The 19,949-nt window shown below is 37.9% G+C and overlaps 1 protein-coding gene across 2 annotated transcripts in view; it reads right to left on the reverse strand.

The window, feature by feature from the left end:
- The window catches only part of KIF6 (kinesin family member 6), a 367,880-nt gene extending 352,166 nt beyond the window's left edge, over positions 1-15,714 (reverse strand). Inside the window, exons 1-3 of one of the 2 annotated variants that reach the window (XM_045543626.1) lie at positions 15,556-15,714; positions 11,778-11,887; positions 6,722-6,796 (exon numbers count right to left, since the gene is read on the reverse strand). In XM_045543626.1, the coding sequence (XP_045399582.1) occupies positions 6,722-6,796; positions 11,778-11,887; positions 15,556-15,621 (251 nt within the window). In that variant the 5' untranslated portion in view covers positions 15,622-15,714. The remainder of the gene's footprint in view (positions 1-6,721; positions 6,797-11,777; positions 11,888-15,555) is intronic. The other variant, XM_045543625.1, reaches the window with a different exon arrangement.
- Between the last annotated feature and the right edge of the window lie 4,235 nt (positions 15,715-19,949).

A 19,949-nucleotide genomic window follows, 5' to 3' on the forward strand; every position in this document is an offset into this window, starting at 1 on the left:
TTATGTTTCTTTTTATATAATGCACAGAGTGTTTAGCTGTACTTACTGAGGGGAATACAGAGAAGTGTGTCTGCTCTCTCTTGGTCTAGAACCAGAAGCCACAGGCATATTTTAGAAGTGGCAAAAAAAAATAAAGATTTCTAATTTTTCACCCCTTACATTGAATAGGTCATTGAAGTTCATAAAGTACATTCATGTGCACTGTTTCTTTTCTCCTCAAAATACCCTTGCAAACTTGGTATTATTAGCATCCCCCTTTCTCAGAAAGGATAAAATCATTCAGAAGTGATACATCTGACTCAGGGTCACATAGTGAGTTAGTCACAGGACTAGAGCCAGAGTGGATTATTCTACTTTATACCAAATATTTTGAGCCACACAAGGTAAAAGCATGAGTACACAGAGGTGAATAAATAATACATTTTAAAAAAAGTACTCCTTGTGGGTCTTTTTCATCTCCATTCTGGCCTCCTTGTCTTGAAGGTACAGGATTTCTTTGGTTGGATTAGCAGGACTGGGCATGCTATGCAACCCCCAGCATCATCAGCAAAGCCTGTTTCCTAAAGAGTAACAGGTGAAAGCCCTGCTTGGCCTTGGCCCCACTGAGTATGGCACTGCCCCTCCCATGAGAAAATCCCCTCCATCGAGCCCTGGCCTCCTACCCAGCCAGAGCACAAGTGCACAAGCATATGAATGTATCCTTACTCTTCATCTGAGATGGCAGCCCTGGGTGCTTTATTTTTTCCTTCACCCTCTTCTTAGTATAAATTGAAAGGCTGCTCTTGTTTGTCATTGGTGAAATCAAAGGTTAAAAAGTGATGGCTTACAGGGCAACTAATAGCTTTCCAAAAACCAACCTTATTGGCCCTGTTGTAGTATATATAGATTCTTTAGCTGTCCAACACCAGCTATGGAGCCTGTGTCATGGCATAACCAGTCCTCCTGGCACTGTGCACCTTACTCATTCCTTCAAAATACCAAATATCCAAATCTTTCCAAAATCACTCACTGCACAAAAAGTACATTTCTTATATCTCAAACTTTTAGGTGAAACATAGATTGGCTCTACTGGAAAACTGGTATTATGTACATTTGTGGATGTGTGATAAAACCTCATAAAAGTCTAGACTCCAAAGTTTTCCTCCCTAAATCTTTAAGTGAAATTGACACTCCAGGATGATGTACCATGTTAGCTTATGGCTTCAGGTATTCTCTGATAGACCACCACATAGTCCAGAAACTGAGGTACCCCAGTTTGAAACACATAACACCAAGTAAAATAACAAATAAAACAACAAACTATTCTTTTGTATATTGCAATATCATAGACATTGTGGAATTACTAAATTTTATCTCTATAAAAATTTGTCCAAAATTCATCTGATAAAAAGCAGTTTTTACATATTACTAATAAACACAGGATATATTTCAGAAAAACCTGAGTTCAGAACAGGCAGCACGATGAAGTATTTCCTAATGGAGATTTACTAAATAATAAATAATTGCAAAGGTTCTTGTACTTAATTTTCAATATTATAAAAGTAAAGCTTTATAACTTCTCTCCATTCATGCAGTCCTATACAGTCATACAGCGTAATATCACTGATTTGGACTAAGTAGGAAAAGATAAGTCTAAATTAGTGAGATTTCAGAATTACAGAATTTTGGAGAGAAATGTGATTAATTTTATTTAGCTTTAATTGCATACAGTAACAAGAATTAAGCTACAATGCGTTAACCCAGCATAGTAACTTTAAAGAGACTGTTAATTTTATGTTGAGAATGTGTTCCTGAAGGCTACAGTTTCCATTCACAGACCTGCTATATTATATAATTCTTTAAAAATTGATTTGCAATTTATGGGGACAAATATCACTTCAAATATTGTGTATAAGTGATACTTTATTAGTATTCTATGTTTCACCATCGTTTAAAAGTCACAGAATTCAAGTTTGCATAAAATATGAATATATTGTATATGACATATTTAAAGTCAATGAAAAAGTGATTCTCTCCTGAGGCTCTTAACTTAATAAGTTAATTTGCTTAATAACCCTCTCCTTCAGAGATGAGTCAAAGGAAAATGTAAATCTGCCCCATCCTTCTATTCACTGTTGCAGTATACATTTCTGCAGAGAAGAAGACTGGATTAGTGGCAGTACCCAGACTCCCAACACAACAGAGGAAAGAGGCCTCACACCTAGCAGATAAGCACACCATGCGCACAGTACATGCCATGCCCTCTCCATAGACACGAGGGTGGACCACAGGAAACAGAAATGACATGTTCAAACAGACAATGGCACCCTCAAATGGCAGAGATGGGCCCACCACTAAGAGTCATCAAACATATGAGAAAAATATGTACCAGGAAAGCAGGGCACCAAACTCATCAGCAGAAAAATATGCACATTTAGAAAAATGGGATAGAAAAAACCCCAATGTTTCAAAAGAAGATAATAATAATCTTTGCATATCCTAGAAATGAAAACTAAAATTCCAAAATAATTTAGAGGTAAACAATAAAGCAGAATGCATGTGACTCAAAGGGAAATTGCCATGCTGGGAGTTTCAGCTGGAAATTCTTCCAGAATTCAGAACCGAAGGGCAAAGAGATGGGAACTATGTATTGACAGTTATATCTGAAGGATAGAATTAGTAGTTCTGGAACTGGAAGTTCCAGAAAGAAAGAATAGATATGTTGGAGATAAGGAAATTATTTTTTTTAATTATCAAAAATATTATCAATGTCATGACCCTTGGACTTGAATACAAGGGTTTTCAGATTGAAATAGCTGAATGGGAGAAAAGAATACATGAAAAAATATCCGTACCTAAACTCACTGATGTGAAATTTTATAAAAACAAAGAAAAAGAAAAAAATCCTAAAAACATCTAGAAAACAGAGATTTCCAAAAAGAAATAAGAATCAGATTGGCATTGACATCTTTTCAACAACCCTGCATGCAAAGAGACAATGGAACGATATCTTCAGTTTTGAGAGGAAAGAACTTTTAACCTTGAATTCTATATCTAGTCAAATGCCACTTAACCGTAAAGAGCAATAAATGAAAGACTTCAGAAAGTTCCCCAGTCTTGAACTTGCTTTAAAATGTTATTAGAATATGATTACCAAAAAGGAATCCAGGAAATAGACATGAGTACTGTTTCTTGAAACAGTGATGAGCAAAGCAATAGTAATAACTTGGAGGCAAATTTAAATAAACGTTGATAATAAAAATCATTAATAACAATCCAGAAAGAAGTATCAGCTGATCTCCACACTGGAAGTTGTAGGGGAACAGGAGAGGCAAAGAAAAAGTATGCTAAGGTTCTTGACTGGAGAGAACAGAGAGGGGAGAGAGGGAGAGCAGGGGAGAGAGAGGAGGAAAGAGGGAGAGAAATTTGAGATATTAAGGAAAATACAAATGTTAAAATATCTGTATTTAAACTAGAGGTGATGAAATACAATGGCCAACTTGAGGGATAAAATGGAAGCAGCAAGAACAACAGTGAAGAGCACAGTAAAACCAATGAAAAGCAAGAAAGGAAAAAAATATTATGGAAAGTATAATAAATGGAAAAAATAAAATAAGACAGGAGGAATAACTCCAAATATTGTTATGGTAATCATAACAAATGTGAACCGGTTACAGTAACCAATTAAAGATCAGTGATTCTGGGTTTGGCTACAAAGGTAAAGGCAGCTATGTTTTATTTACCAGGCCCATACTTAAAAAACAAAATGTCAAAAGGCAGCTGAACTAAGAGATAAAGATAAACCAGACAAAGGCTAACAGAAGAAAAAATCGCAAAACTAGTTTCAGGGGGAAAAAAAACAGATACAAGGAGAAAAGTAACAAAAAGGACAAAGAGGAATATTTCCTATAGATAAAACATAGGACCCACTAGGACTAACTTGAGCTATTTGGATAAAAATGCTCTTGCCTGTCATTTTTAAAATCTTGTTATCATTGAGTTGAGTGTCTTTGTCAAGTCAGTGAATAAAGCAAAGCCCCTGCTTTCATGGAGCTTTTGTTCTAGTGGACACAGACAGACACAAAAACTTACAAACTATATAGCATGTCAGATGGTAATAAGTTCTAAAAGAAATAAAGCAAAATAGAGAAGGGTCAAATATGCAATTTTGAATAGGGCAGTAAAGAAAGGTTTCATGGAGAAAGTGGCATATGAGGAAAGATTTCAAGTTGCTGAGGAAGCACCTATGCAGATTTCTGAGGGAAGAGAATTCCAGGCGGAGGGAACAGCAAGAGCAAATGGTCACTGTATACAATGAAATCTAAGTAAATTCACTGAGAAGGAATGGCCAGTAAGGTAAGTGGAAAACCAGGAGAGTGTGCCAAGTGAAGAAACTGGTTGGAGGAGGACAGGCTAATTAAATGTGTCAAAATAGTGGATATATCAAATAACATGAGGAGTGAGAAATGACCATTATTAAATTTACCAAAGAGAAGTCATAGCTGATTTTGACAAAAACAATTTTAATGGAGCAGTGGAGACCAAAACCTGATAAGAGCAGGGTTTAGGAGAGGAACTGAAGTAGTGAATAAAGCCAACCATTTCGCATAAATTTTCTATAAAGAAAAGCTGGGAAAAGGGGCAGTAGCTGGAGGAGGAAGTAGGATCAAGAATAAACGAATGGGACCTGATTAAATTAAAAAGCTTCTGTACAGCCAAAGAAACAGTCACGAAAATAAACAGACAGCCTACAGAATGGGAAAAAATTTTCGCATACTACACATCAGATAAAGGTCTGATAACAAGAATCTATTTAGAACTCAGGAAAATCAGCAAGAAAAAATCAAACAACCCTATCAAAAAATGGGCAAAGGACATGAATAGAAATTTTTCAAAAGAAGATATAAGAATGGCCAACAAACATATGAAAAAATGCTCAACGTCCCTAATCATCAGGGAAATGCAAATCAAAACCACAATGAGATATCACTTAACTCCAGTGAGAATGGCCTTTATCAAAAAGTCCCAAAACAACACATGTTGGCGTGGATGCGGAGAGACAGGAACACTCATACACTGCTGGTGGGACTGCAAACTAGTGCAACCCCTGTGGAAAGGATTATGGAGATACCTTAAACAGATTCAAGTAGACCTACCATTCGATCCAGCAATCCCATTATTGGGCATCTACCCAGAAGAACAAAAGTCATTCTATAACAAAGACACCTGTACCTGAATGTTTATAGCAGCACAATTCACAATTGCAAAGATGTGGAAATAACCCAAATGCCCATCAATCCACAAATGGGTTAGTAAACTGTGGTACATGTATACCATGGAGTATTACTCAGCTATAAGAAATAACGGTGATACGACATCTCTTTGGTTCTCCTGGAGAGAATTGGAACCCATTATATTAAGTGATGTATCCAAAGAATGGAAAAACAAGCATCACATGTACTCACCAGAAAATTGGTTTTCCTGATCATCACCTAAATGCACATCGGGGAAGGATACCAATTAGATATCAGATTGAGATGGGGGGTGGGGGGAGGGGTTGGGGGTATGCCTACATGATGAGTGCGTTGCGCACTGTCTGGGGAATGGTCATGCTTGAGGGTGCTGACTCGGGGAGGGGATGGAGGTATGACTACATGGTGAGTGCCAGGCGCACTGTCTGGTGAATGGACATGCTTGAGGCTCTGACTCGGGGGGATGGGCAGGACATGGACATTGTATATAACTGGAACTTATGTACCCCCATGATGAGCTGAAATTAAAAAATAAATTAATTAATTAATTAATTTAAAAAAAAAGAGAGTTAATAATGGGAAGAAAACCCAGGCATCTATGAAATAGAAACTAAGGTTCTCTCTCCAAATGGTTTCATGAAGTTTCAAAACAAAACACATGAGACCAGCTATCTGAAAAATGACATAACCCAGATGATTACTAAAAGGAAGGACATTTTAGAAATGTTTAACATCCAATCAAGGGAACCTCAATTTAATCAAAGAGGTGTTATTAGATTATAATTAAAATAGTTTAAGCCTACTTGAGTGTAATGTACCTAATCAAAGAAGGCTGTATTAAAAGAGAAGGGTTTGGTTTGAGTAGGATTCATAAAACACGAGTTTGAGAGACAAAATATGACACTGCGTTTCCAGCAATGTCCATTAAAAAGGGTATACTGATTAGTGGACTTGAAAATTAGGTTCATTTAGACTGTATCTTAGGATTATTAGGTCATAAAAATCATCCAAATGATTTCAAGATCAGAAAGCAAACTTACTAGTAGTAGCTGCCCATACAGATTCCCTACAAGAGGACAGTGTGCTTATCAAAGGGCTTGAGTGTCTAGTCCCTAGGAGACTTTGCCAATACATAGTAATAAATTGGCATTCTTATTTGTTCAGTATTCTCATGTGAGTTTAGTTCTAATAGTCAGCAGCTTGGAACTATGTGGCTACACTGAAGCAAAGAGACCTAGAAACTAAGGGTCAAGCTTTGAAATGTCACTGAGGTAGAGAAGGGCCAACCATCATTAGGTCTCCCAGGTGCCACTCACACCTTGTCCTTTCTCCATCTAACCACGTTTGAAGCACTGTACTGCTGTCATCATCACATGCCCTGAAGCCTCAGTAGATAATTGATATACTAAAGTACATTACCACAATTATCTGAGAATTGAAGACAAGATGAAAAACCACTAACCCACTGCACAAAATATGGGAAATCCTACCTTTCAGCAACTGGTTTGGCAATGTTTTCAAAAATGGTCTCTTGGTTTGCATCCTGATCAAAAATTCTTTGAAATCTGCAATGTGAAAATGGTAAATAGTTAAGGGTTGAGCCTTCAAACACTATTGGATTAATAAATCTTGTTTTTCTAAAAGCTTTGTCAATTACCCCATATTTACATCACTGGGCTTACCTAACTTAACACAATGTTTTCCCTGTAGTCCCAACTACACTGTGCTGTTGTACTCCTGTATACAAATGGTGGGTAAACAGTATTGCTTTGAAAAGATCTGCACAATAAATCCTTCTGAAAAACTGCAGCAGCTTTGAACAAAATAATAAACTGTGTGTTTTTTAGCTCTCAAGAGGGACAGTGTCTGCAATTGGCATGAAATTCAAATCTAGATAACTGCATGAAATGGAAACCCAAGAACAGGATGTAAACAGCCAAAGAGCTTCTGATGTCTGACCTGTGAGAAAAGAACACAACTGTGAATTGTATGACTATTGAACTTAGTTTTAATATTTTGAACTCAAGTTTATTTTTCTACTAATTAGGTAATACCTCCTGGTATCAATTATTTAATTCTCTGGATGGTTTTGTTTCATTTTCTTAACCATGAGTCAAAAGTCATAAAGCATCCAAGAAAACAAAGAAGACCAGTAAAAAAAAAAAAAGTCAAAAAGTAAATTAAGATAGACTTGTCCTGCAAAGAGAAATTTTTATCAGATTGGCAATGGCTAGGGGTGTGGGGAGATGGTATGGTATCAATTTCACTCTTCTTGCAATGCCACTCTGACTTAGCTCAGTACAGAGTCACAAGCACAGTGGAATACCTGGAGTAGGAGACACAGAATCGATTCTTTTGCAATGTGGTAAGTTGCAACCAGCAAGTATGGCCTCCATTGAAACATCATGAGGATAAAGAAAGAGCGAGAGAGTGAACGTGCAAACTGGGCAAAACGTTAACAAAAAGGCAAATCCTCTACAAAGAGTATATGAGTGTTAATTGAGTTATTCTCCTACCTTTTCTGTATATTTAAAATTTTTCAAAATAAAAACTGGGGCAGGGGGAAGGCACTTTAAAGCAAAACCTTTAAAACAAACACTTTGAGGCCATCCTAAGCAGCTTTCAGAGTGGCTTAGGAATCTCTGATCTGTGTGCCTGCCTATGCAAGTGAACTGAGCACATGTTCAATTAAGTTAGAATTGTAAGTAAACCGTTTTCACTACTGAGGCATTCGAAAGGACATCTAGAACTGGACTGGAAACAAAACGGAATGAAATTCATCATCGTTAACCAACATTAACTTCAGAAGATCCCTGTATCTGACCTACCTCCATTTTACAGAAGCAAATGATGAACTAAACAAAGAGATATTCTAAGGCACTCTGCTACTATGCCATTTAGCAGGTAATATTATATTTTAGGCAGCAATATTTACTATTTAGTGTGCCCAGACCACTCCTCCAAACTCTATAGGTGTATCACAGCTGTAGACATGAACACTAACATAACACAGGGATTGACATAACACATGGCTGCTCATCTGTTCTTCAGAGCACTGTCTAGTAGGATGTATGAGCACAGATTTTTAGCAGTGCTTCTGAGAAGAACGATAATAAGGCTCGTTTGCTTCTTTTACCAGATTGGTGATGACTGAGTGAGTCAATTAGCCATCCCCACCCCACTTCATTAAGTAAGAGGAATTATATCTACTACCACATAAACAAAAGAGACAGCACAAGTTTTAAAGAAGGCACGGAATCACACATGGAATACATCCTGAAAGGTACCTTATGTAAAATTAATGATAGCATTTTCATTCACTAATTGATCTATTCATTCCACAAACACATACTGAGTACCTACCATGTACCAGGCATTTCTAACAAGGTTTAAATTAGACTAAAATGTAATTTTAGTATAATACCTCTAAAGTGCATTGAATTCCTCAGGGAAAAATGACATCCTCCACTATTTAGAATAACAGATGACAGAACCACAAGTAATACAGATTCCTCTGTTTATTGGCTTTTCCCCACATACTTTCAAATGAAAATTTTAGTACCAAAAAAGTTTACAATAAATCATTAATTGTGTATTCAACATCAAATATCATCATTTCAAAATACTTTATTTTATGCAGTGTAGTTGCATAGTAATCTGAAAAGGGATTTTGATAAGCTATCTTCTGAAAACCAATGAAGAACAAAATAGAATCATAGAGTTAGAAGGGATTTTAACAGGTTCAATCTAATCATGAATAGAAAAAGAAGCTGTGGTTCACAGAGATAAAGTGATCACTTATGGTCCTAGAGTTGATCAATAATACTTCTTGAGACATGACTTAGCTTTCCTGATTCCTAAGAGGTCCTTTCATTTATTGGGAAGTTGTATAGACTTTTTCTAAACTCTATTTCAAACTATCTCCTCCCACCCCAAACCATTCTTCCTCTACTCTTCTTCATCCCAGAAAGGAAAGCTCCATTCTTCTAAATGTTTAGTCCAAACCCTTAGAGCCTCTTTGACTCCTCCCTTTCTGCTATACTCTATATCCAATCCATCAGCAAACTCTGTCAACTCCAACCTTCAAAATATATCCAGAATCCAGTTATTTCTCAACATTCCCACTGCCACCACCCTGGGCCAAGCTACCATAATTTCTTGCCTGGTCTCCCTTGTAATAGCCTAACTGGTCTTCTTTGCCCCCTTACAGTCTATTTTCCACATGTCAACAAGACATGTCATATCACCTGCTAAAACATAAGTGATATAATTTCATTCTTCTGCTCAAAACCCTTCATTGCTTTCCCATGGCACTTTGGAGGAAAGCTAAAGCCCTCATGAAGACATATAAGGCTCCATGTGATCTAGCCACTCTGCTACCTCGGTGCCCTATCTCCTTCCCCTCTCCCCCTTGCTTACTCTACTCCAGCCACTGAAATCCCTTCATGTTTCCTCAAACATGCCAGGCATACTCCCATGTTAGGGACTTTGCTCTTGCTGTTCCCTTGGCCTGGAATTCTCACCCCAGATATTTGAATGGCTGGCTTCCTCACTTCCACCAAGTCTTTGCTCAAATGTTGCCTTTACTATAATGCCTTCCCTGACTAACCTATTAAATGTTGCAACCATCCCTCTCCTTTGCTACCCCTCATCCCCTAGTCCTCTTTCCCCTTCTCTGCCTTACTTTTCTTCACAGCACTTGATACCTTCTGACATACATTTTGCATATTGATCCTCTCATCTACCTCTTCCCACTAAAATGTAAGCTGTGTAAGAGCAAGAGCCTTGTTACATTCCCTGCTGTATTCCTAGCAATTAAAACAGCACACAGTGGGTAGTCAATAAATATTTGTTGATTGAATAAATTTTCTTGGGGTAAAATTGCTTTTAAAATGCTTAAATATATATCTCTGAACATATGATCAAGTTGAATATTTTATTAATTTTTATTTTAAATATTGAAACCAATGTTTTTAATTAAGAGACTTAAAAATAAGCAAACTGTGCTTTTCCAATAAGCATATGTTTAAATACACTGTGTAGCTACATAATGTACAGAATACTTTGGGAAGGGGCGATAGAGACATAGTCAATTGTTCTTATCAATCAAATGGTATCATGCTCAATAAAATGTTTCAGCCAACTGTTGCTTTATAGATATTGGCCTAGGAGAGCTGCAGTTATGTCATGGCTATTAAGGTTTGTAGCATGCTTATATCAGTGGGATAATGTCCCCTTCAGAAAAAATCTGTCATGTATTATAGGGCTACTCCTCAAAGGATATAATGAAAGGCAATGGGGAGTCACAAAGACAATATGAGGACCACCTCATTGAGCAACCATGTGTTAGCAATCTCTGCTTGTACTTACTGTAAAAGGAGACATAATAAGAAGACAGGTGGAGGTAAAGGGAAGACATATATGTGAGAGAGAAAAGGTAGAGTTATGAAGACCAAGGGAAATTCTTTATGAGAAAAAAAGATAAGAGTAAATGAGAATTTAAAAGGAAAAAAAGAGAAAGGGAGAGAGGAAAAAAGCCATTAAAAAAATCTGGGATAATTTTACCCAAAGAGCAAAGGCAGGAATAGATTCAAAATAGGACCTTTGTAAGCAGTCCAGAGAGAAATGCAAGAGAGTAATCAGGATTCCTTCAGGAGGACCCAGAAATCCACCACCAAAATTTGGGCCAGAGATCAAATATGAATTTAACTTGAGCTCAAACTTCTACAAAAATCAAAAGTAGGAATTTTTTTAAAAGAAATGGCTTAATCTGAAACGGGGGAATAAATACAGTATGAAATAGCAATAATCCCCAAATTCAAGGCCCACATACTAGAAGAGCATTTAGACCAAAGACACTGATGACTATCGAAGGGTGGCTGTTTGATACTTTTTACTTGAACCTTTGAGTTGGGCACTGCTCATGAGAAATATAGTGCAATCCACAAATGTGAGAGTATATGTTATTTAAAATTTTCTAGTAAGCACATTTTAAGAAAAGTAAAAAGAAACAGATGAAATTAATTTTAATATATGCTTTAACCCAGTATATCCAAAATTTTATCATTTTGATCATAATCAATATGAAAAAATTTTTGAGATATTTTACATTCTTTTGGACTGCATAGATACAGAGTGTGCATATGTGCATATGAGGTCCATATATCCTTTATATTATAAAGAAGACTCACCTGTACAGAACACATATTGTATCTTAAGTTATCTTTAATAAAATTTAGTCATATATTGACACTTCCTATAAGTACTAAACCACAGTAGGTCAAGTAGGAAAAAGATAACACTAGGTAAACAGAGGTGGTAAAGAAAGGCTGGAATCTTGAAATATGATCTCAGATACAGAAATATACACTCTTTTGATCTTGGGCACAGCAGTAAGACAACTTCAATTCTATCTACTAGATGAAACAAAGAGCTAGCTGCATTGCATTCTTCGGAAGAAATGGTACTAATAATTTCACAGTGGACATTAATGGAATATTATAGTTCAGTAATGAAACAAATGAAAAAGGAGACAGATAAACTTACTTAAAGTTGTAGCTTTCTCGCTTATTATTCACAAATCCATCTGCCAAATCACGTGGTAAGATAATTTCCAAGCTAGATGTTAATTTTTCGTCTTCATCTATGGAATAAATCTGCAAATATGAATATAACAAGTGGACATAAATGGTAAAATTACAGCTTCAATTATGACCATATTATACAATGGGATTAAAATTGTACTCTTAAGATAAAAAGTCATAATGTAGTATAATTTGGGTAATTTTCCTCTTTGAACTATGTGTGGACTCAGACAAATATGCGCAACTGAATAAGAGGTAAAACCCAAATTAATATTGTATCAAAGTCAGGTCATCTTTGAATGATTTAATATTCAAATTTGAGCATTTGAGTATCTCTGTTGTCAGTGAGAAACTAATAGTACTGAATGCAACATAGTATCTAGTATTGCTTTGGTATTATGTATCAGAAATTAACCTTTTACTACAACCAATAAACATTTCTGAGTTTATTGAGTTTACAAGCTACTAAGACACAGAGATAAAATAACTAGGTCTGACACATCTCAGAGAGCTCACAAGAATGCTCTAATTCAAGTTATGATCAAAGAAGCCCAAGGTTCTATGAGACATATTCAGGCATTTGATAAAAGATGTGGTTTCAAAAGACACATATAATTCATGCCTTTGATGTTGTTGTCAAGGTTCTCATCCCATTTCAGCCACTAATTAGCAAGTAACCAGGGAGAAATCACTTAGCTTCTCTAAGTGGATATGGAAATGGCAGATCCTAACCAATGCCCTTACAACTGTAACATTCTCTGATTCTCTTCTTGATTTCCTACTCCTTCATTTATTGGCCGGGAAAATCAAGAGTCAAACCTATAAAGAGGTCATGTAAAATAAATAAAAGCACAAGATCAAATCTTGGACCCACACTTGGGTCCAACTCTGAGCTCAATTTACCAGCTGTGTGACCAGCCAACACTTTCAGAATCGAGGTTCCTTATACATAAAATGAGGAAAACAGAATTAGCTCCCTTACAAGATCGCTACGGGGATCAAATGATGTAATGGAAGTGGAAGTATTTGGTAATGCACCATAAAAAATGTTAGTCATTAGATTTAGAGGTTTTTAAAAAAGACTACTTGTCTTTCACCAGGAAATAAAACTCTTTCTAAATGGCAATACTTCCTGTCTAAGACCCATTTAGTTGCTTGATTATGGGGGGAAAAGGCCATATTCCTAAGCAAGTAAAAGCCTATCTAAATCTTCAGAAAGTTTGAGTAATTTCCTAAGTACATTTTTATTGAAACCTCTCGTTTAACATGTGAAGACTTCATGTACAAAAGTCATTCTGCAAAATAAAATCTTTGTAAAAAGTAATGGCATCAGATTCAAGGTTTCCTGGCTAGGTTTTCTCAAGAGATATTTAAAAATTATATTCTATAGGGCACTACATAAAAAAAAATTTAATAGCTAGACAGGTGAGTAAAGGAGCTGTGTGAGACATGAGACAGAGCAGTTAGAAGTTTCAAACATTTTTAAAAAAAATCTGTATCAGGGCTCAGCAGATAGAAAAGAAAGTCCACTGCAGTAGAAACAATGATTGTTCACAACTCTGATGAAGCCATTCTTTGAGGCATTAAAAAAGTCCCTTAGAGGCAGAAAACTTGGTTAGTTTAACATACTGGCTTTCTACCTTTCATCATAGAAGTGTTTATTATTTGAGATAAGGTAGTCATTTTTTTAAGAATAAAAGATAGCCAAAACAAATGGAAGAAAGAATATGAAAATGTTTTGAAATATACAAAGCACTATACAAACGAAGAGCATTTTCCATTGTTAAAATTATTAGAGATTCATTTTATGTATCTTCTTTAGTAACCTATACATTATAATCTAATTTGTAATGCTGTAGGTGATAAGATTTATAAAGTAATGAAGCTACAAAATGAAGGGGAAGGAAAAAAATACCTTTGAGTCACTCTCGATTTAATGCTATAAAAAGCATTTCCTTCTAGTAAGAGAAAAAAACTATACAATTTTTTTGGGGGGGCAAGAAAGTATGGTGCTATAACGTGGTGTTTCTAAGGGAGAACGGGGATACACTAACTCACTATTTATTCATTCCTGTTCTCTTCTTTTTGTGTATGTGGCACAATGTTACATCTCGGTAAGAATCTAACATCATGAAAATACAGTATGACACCTAAAATACTTCCTGGAGGACCCATAAGACTCATCAAAGAAATGCAAAAGGAGGCACATTAAAATATCCAAACACTGAATTTTAAGAGAAGAGGAAGTTCAATATTAAATCCAAGACTGTCCATCAACACCCTTCCTCTCACCTCCCCCTACCTATCCTCTCACTTTACCATAACCCAGCATCTGCTTCTGACTTCTGAATCTGTGTAGATAAGCCTAACATTTTTAGCTAAGAATCTGGGTAGATGCATTACATATAATACACTTTTTACATATGATGCACTTTTAAAAATCTTTGTATGATTACAGGAGGAAGAGAAAATGGGAAGATACCCATGGTTCTTTCCACACTGCTTTATTCCTTGTTTTAAATACATAAACTACATAAGATAAATGCTAAATTATGAGATGCTATGATGTTACACATATACACATACACAGTATACATAGGGGATTGAGATAAAATATTAATATTAATAACATACCTATTCTAGGCACTCACGAATACGGCCCAAATTGCCCTTGCCTAAATTCTCACTTTGGGAGGCAAAAAAGGATTTGTCAGAAAAGGAGAGATCCTTAATTGAAATCACCGTTCTGCCACTCACCAACTGGGTGCCTTGGCTACATAATTTAACCTGAGCCTCTGCTTCCTCATCTGTAAAATGAGGAAAATGACACCAACCTTGTACAGTTCTTGTGAGAATCAGAGATAATGCAGGTAAAGTGCCTGTCAGGTGGGGATTTCTCAAGACATGGTAAGAATGACTATGCTCCTTTCTAGGTAGAGAAAACAACGTTTTGAAACGTTTAAGAAGCATACAAAGTATCTTTGCTCAGAGCAAAGGCAGTACCTTAACCTACTCTGTACCCTTCTGAATTTAGCTCACTAGGGGAAGCACCTAGTAAATACTCAATTAATGTTTCCTGAATTAAGTGTACATGTGTATTTTTTGGGTCAGGATGTATAAGTATCTATTTCTGCAGTGAGTGTATATCAAGGATCATGTTTATGTTGCAGAATGACAACCTGGTTAGTAAAAATTCTTGAGGACCCCCTACGTGCAAAATACTGAATATGTGAATGTTCTGTGCATCTCTATCATTTCAGACATGTATAAACATGCGGCTGTTGCTTGCACATGTTTTGCCCAAGTGTGAAAATGTACCTTTGAGGGTATCTGCGTATGGAAACTGCGTGACAGTTTCCCAGAAAGGTACAGTAAGTGCTTGTGTGTGACTGCGGCGCAGTCCATGTGAGTGTGCAAACAGGCATACTGTACATGCACTAGTCGGCCCCCACGTGAGCACGAGTGCCCGGCGCATGAAAGTGGCTCCGTGCAGGGTCTGTCTGCGCCCACAGCACTGTGTCAGGTGGGAGAGGCCTGGGTGTCCGTCGGCCGCATCCCTGATAGCGCTGCAAGGGTGTCTGCGTGGCTGCGGGGGCGCCTCGGTCACTGTGCACGGGATTCCGAGCCGCCTCAGCGCCAGCCGCCGAGCCCCTCACCCCGGCCCGGCCCCCTCACGTGCCGCCCAACCCCCGGCCCCTGAGGCCCCACCGCGCCGGCGCCCTGGCTGCTCCGGCCCGTACCCCTTGTTGCTGCTTCCGGACAGGGGGCTTCACCCTCGCGAAAATCTGGATCGTCTGCTTCACCATCTCCTCCCTGGCTCTGCACTGACCCTTGACCTCTCTCAAGTCGTGGCTCCCAAAACTTCTGAACTCCCACCACCTCCGGCGACCCGAGGCCTTAGCAACAGTAACTAGGGACGCTACCCAAGGAGCACCGCGGCACCCAAGACCCCGCCTCCCCTCCCTAATTGGTCACGGGCTGAGGGGCGGCCCCAAGGGAGCGGCTGAGGGGCGGGGTTGGGGCGGGGTTGGGGCGGGACCGAGCGGAGAGCGCTACGCATGCGCGTGAGCAAGGTTCTGGGCTCTGGGTTTAGCGCCAGATTCGGCCTGGACGTTGGTTAAAGGGGTGGCAACCACCAAGCCTTGTCCTGTTCGTTCACCCATTTTTTCTCTGTGCACTTACTTTTCTTTTTAAGCGCTGAAGTCATTCTGCCTTTGATTACCTATTCATTAAAGAAATGGCACTTGGTCTGTGATACGCAGTATCCTGAGCTGAGCGAAACTGCCCCTGCCATCTGGAGATCATGGTCTGATGAAGGAGACAGATTTTCAACAGGGAATCGTAACCGAGGGATAAGAGCTGTGCTATGGTCGGAGCAGACGTGGGGTTCTGTCTAGCTCTGTTTTGGAAGAGGAAAGGATGGGGACTGTTTCCCATGCAATGGTCATGTCGAGAAAGGATGGGCTCCTTAAATACCGTTAGTGCCTGAAAAGATGTTCAACATCATTACCCACCAGGGAAATATAAATTAAAACCACAATGATATGTCCCTGTACACCTATCAGAATGACTAAAATAAAAAATAGTGACAACAACAAGGATGCGGAGAAATAGTGGGAATGTGTAATGTAAAACATACACTATATAGTGGTACAGCCGCTCTGGAAAACGCTTTGGCACTCTTGGCATTTATCCCAGAGGAATAGGATTTGGCAATTGCAGTCTTGGGCATTTTTCCCAGAGAAATGAAAACTTGTGTTCACACACACAAAAAGCCTGTACATATGTGTTTATAGTACCTTTATTTGTAATAGCCCCAAACTGGAAACAACCCAGATGTCCTTGGGCCAATGAATGGTTAAACAAACTGTGGAATACTATTCAGCAATAAAAAAGAAAGAACTATTGATACATGTAACAACTTGGAGGAATTTCTAGAGAATTATATTGTGTGAAAGAAGCCAGACACAAAAGTTAAATACTGTATGATTCTATTTATATAATACTCTTGAAATGACAAAATTATAGAGATGGAGAGAAGATTAGTGGTTGCTAGGGAGGTGTAGAGGGTATGGTTAGAAAAGAAATCCTTGTGAGGGACTGTTCTGTATCTTGACTTTGGTGTGGTCACAGAAATCTACACATATGATAGCACTGCAAAGAACAAAATAAACATACATGCAAACACACAAATCAATGCATGTAAAACTGGCAAAAGTCAAAAAGGATTGACAGATTGCATCAATGTCAATTCTCTGATTGTGATATTGTGCTGGAGTTATGCAAGATGTATTATCACTAGGGAAAACCAGGGGAGGGATATACAAGTCCTTTATTTTTTTACAACTGCATGTGAATCTATAATTGCCTCAGAGTAAAAGTTTGTTAAAAGGCACTCTAAAGAAAATAAAAATACAGACCACGGACTGGGAGAAAATTTTTGCAAAACACATATTTGATAAAGGATTTGCATCCAGAATATATATAAACTCTTAAAAACCAATAGAAAAGCAAACAATCCATTTGGAAAAAAGGTCAGAGGAAGGCCTAAAGATTTGAACAAACATTTTACCAAAGAGGACATATGGATGGCATATAAGCACATGAAAAAGATGCTCATTATCATTAATCACTAATGATATGTAAATTAAAATCACAATGAGATAACACTACACACCTCTTAGAATGGCCAAAAATAAGAAAATAAAACTGACAATGCCAAGTGCTGACATGCAGACTATCTGGAACTCTCAAACATCACTGGTAAGGAAGTGTGGTGGACCAGCCACTTTGGAAAACAGTTTTGTAGTTTATCATCAAGTTATACATACTTACCATATGACCCACCAATCCCACTCCAAGGTATTTACCCAAGTGAAATGAAAACTATGTTCACACAGAAACCTAAACATGAATGTTTATAGTAGTTTTATTCACAATTGCCAAAAACTGGAAACAAAGTAAATGTTCCTCAACAAGCAAATAGATAAACACACTGGTACATCCATACAATAAAAAGGAATGAATTACAGATGCCTACAATGGCATGGTTAAATCTCCAATGTATTATACTGAGTGAAACATGCCAAATTCAAAGCTTACACATTTTGTAGTTCCATATATATGACATTCTGGAAAAAGAAAAACTATCGGGATAGAAAACAGATCAGTGGTTTCCAGGGGGCTGGTGGGGGGGTGGGGGTGGGGTGCGGGGAAGGGGTTGACAGCAAATGAGCATGAGAGAGGTTTTTCTTGGGAGGTGATGGAACTGTTTCATATTTTGATTGTGGTTGTGGTTATACACTATATGCATTTTGTCAAAACTCATAGAACTATCTATACATAGTAAGAAAAGCAAACAAAAAAGAATGGGGTATGAACAGGTGCAGCAATGTCAGGGATGGAGAAGAGGAGAGGAAAGTATTTGTTAAAAAGACTTTAGGGGCTTTTTCACGTAGTGAAGAAGAAATGACTCAAGATTGGGCAATTGGGTGTATGGTGCAGGTATTCACCTGGACAGATAAAATAAATGAGAATGAGGAAGGGGGGAAACGAGGAGTTGGGGACAGGATGAAGTTTAAGAGAAAGCTATGGGCCAGGTGCGGTGGCTCAGGCCTGTAATCCTAGCACTCTGGGAGGCCGAGGCAGGCAGATTGTTTGAGCTCAGGAGTTCCAGACCAGCCTGAGCAAGAGCGAGACCCCATCTCTACTAAAAATAGAAAGAAATTATATGGACAGCTAAAAATATATATAGAAAAATTAGCCAGGCATGGTGGCGCATGCCTGTAGTCCCAGCTACTCGGGAGGCTGAGGCAGGAGGATCGCTTGAGCCCAGGAGTTTGAGGTTTCTGTGAGCAAGGCTGACGCCACAGCACTCTAGCCCAGGCAACAGAGTGAGACTCTGTCTCAAAAAAAAAAAAAAAAAAAAAAAAAAAAAAAAAAAAAAAAAAAAGAAAGAGAAAGCTAAGGCTGAAAATGTGAATTTGAGAGTCATCACAGAGTTTTTTTACAGAAAGTACCAAGTTATTCAAGAAGATTGAAGCTGATGTCCTAATACTGATGGTTGGAGGTGGAAGAGGGGCTGCAAAAGAGGCTGAAGGGAGCAGCCGAAGAGTCTGCAAAAGAGGTCTGAGGGAGAAAAGGGAATGTTATGTCATGAAAAGCAAGGAAAGAGAACATTTTGAGAAGAAAGTATTCAACAGTGTTGGATACTAAAGACGATACGCTGAAAAATGTCCATTCAGTTTGGCAACTAGCAGCTCCTTAGTAATTTAGGTAGTGGTTTCCGTGGAGGGGTGAGATCAGAAGTCAGGTTGCAGGAGGCTGAGGAGTAAATGGGAAGTCAGGATGAAGAGATAGCCAAGATAGGCTAATTTTTTTTTTTTTTTTGCAAAAGCTTGGTTGTAAAGCATTGTGAAAAGCAAAATACAGGTAAAAGCCAGTATTACTTAGGGTAAGGAAGGGTCTTTTGTTCATATCTAAGGGAATATATCTAATAAATAAGGGGAGGTTGAAGGTGTAGGAAAGAGAGAAGATAATGGATATCTGCCCCAGATGAAAAATTGGCATTTTCCAAGAGGTTACAATGGAAAGTAAAGAGGCAAGGGAGTCAAGGGTATTTGCAAAGATCATTTTAAGTGTTGAATCATGAAATCTAGGCTTCTTAAAGATGCTAGTGGCCTTTGACAGGAAGAGTGTTGTGAAAGATAGCAAAGAAATCTATAGGTCCAGAATATGAGAACTTTATACTTCCTGTCTTGAGCTCTGGGTCATGTGACCAAATGCTTTCATGGGAAGGAAATGTGGATTCAAATCCTTTGTCTGTCATCCCTAAGGGTGTGACCTTGGGTAAGTAATTTATATTTTTAAGTCTCACTTGCCCCATCCAATAAATGGGGATAGATAATAACAATAGCCACCTCATGGAGTTATCATGGAGATTAAATGTGGCATGAATGTCAAAATGCTAACATGGTATCTGATGAATAGATTATGCTCATACCCAAAGGGTTCTGACCTCTGGATTGGATTCCTTTGATTGTAAACACCTCCTAAAGAGCAGAAACTATGGCATAAATATATGTATAAGACATACCAGGGACTGTAAGCTCAAATATCTGTTGGGGCCAGACCA

Source organism: Lemur catta, chromosome 2 (assembly GCF_020740605.2).
Source record: "Lemur catta isolate mLemCat1 chromosome 2, mLemCat1.pri, whole genome shotgun sequence".
NCBI classification, from domain to species: domain Eukaryota; kingdom Metazoa; phylum Chordata; class Mammalia; order Primates; family Lemuridae; genus Lemur; species Lemur catta.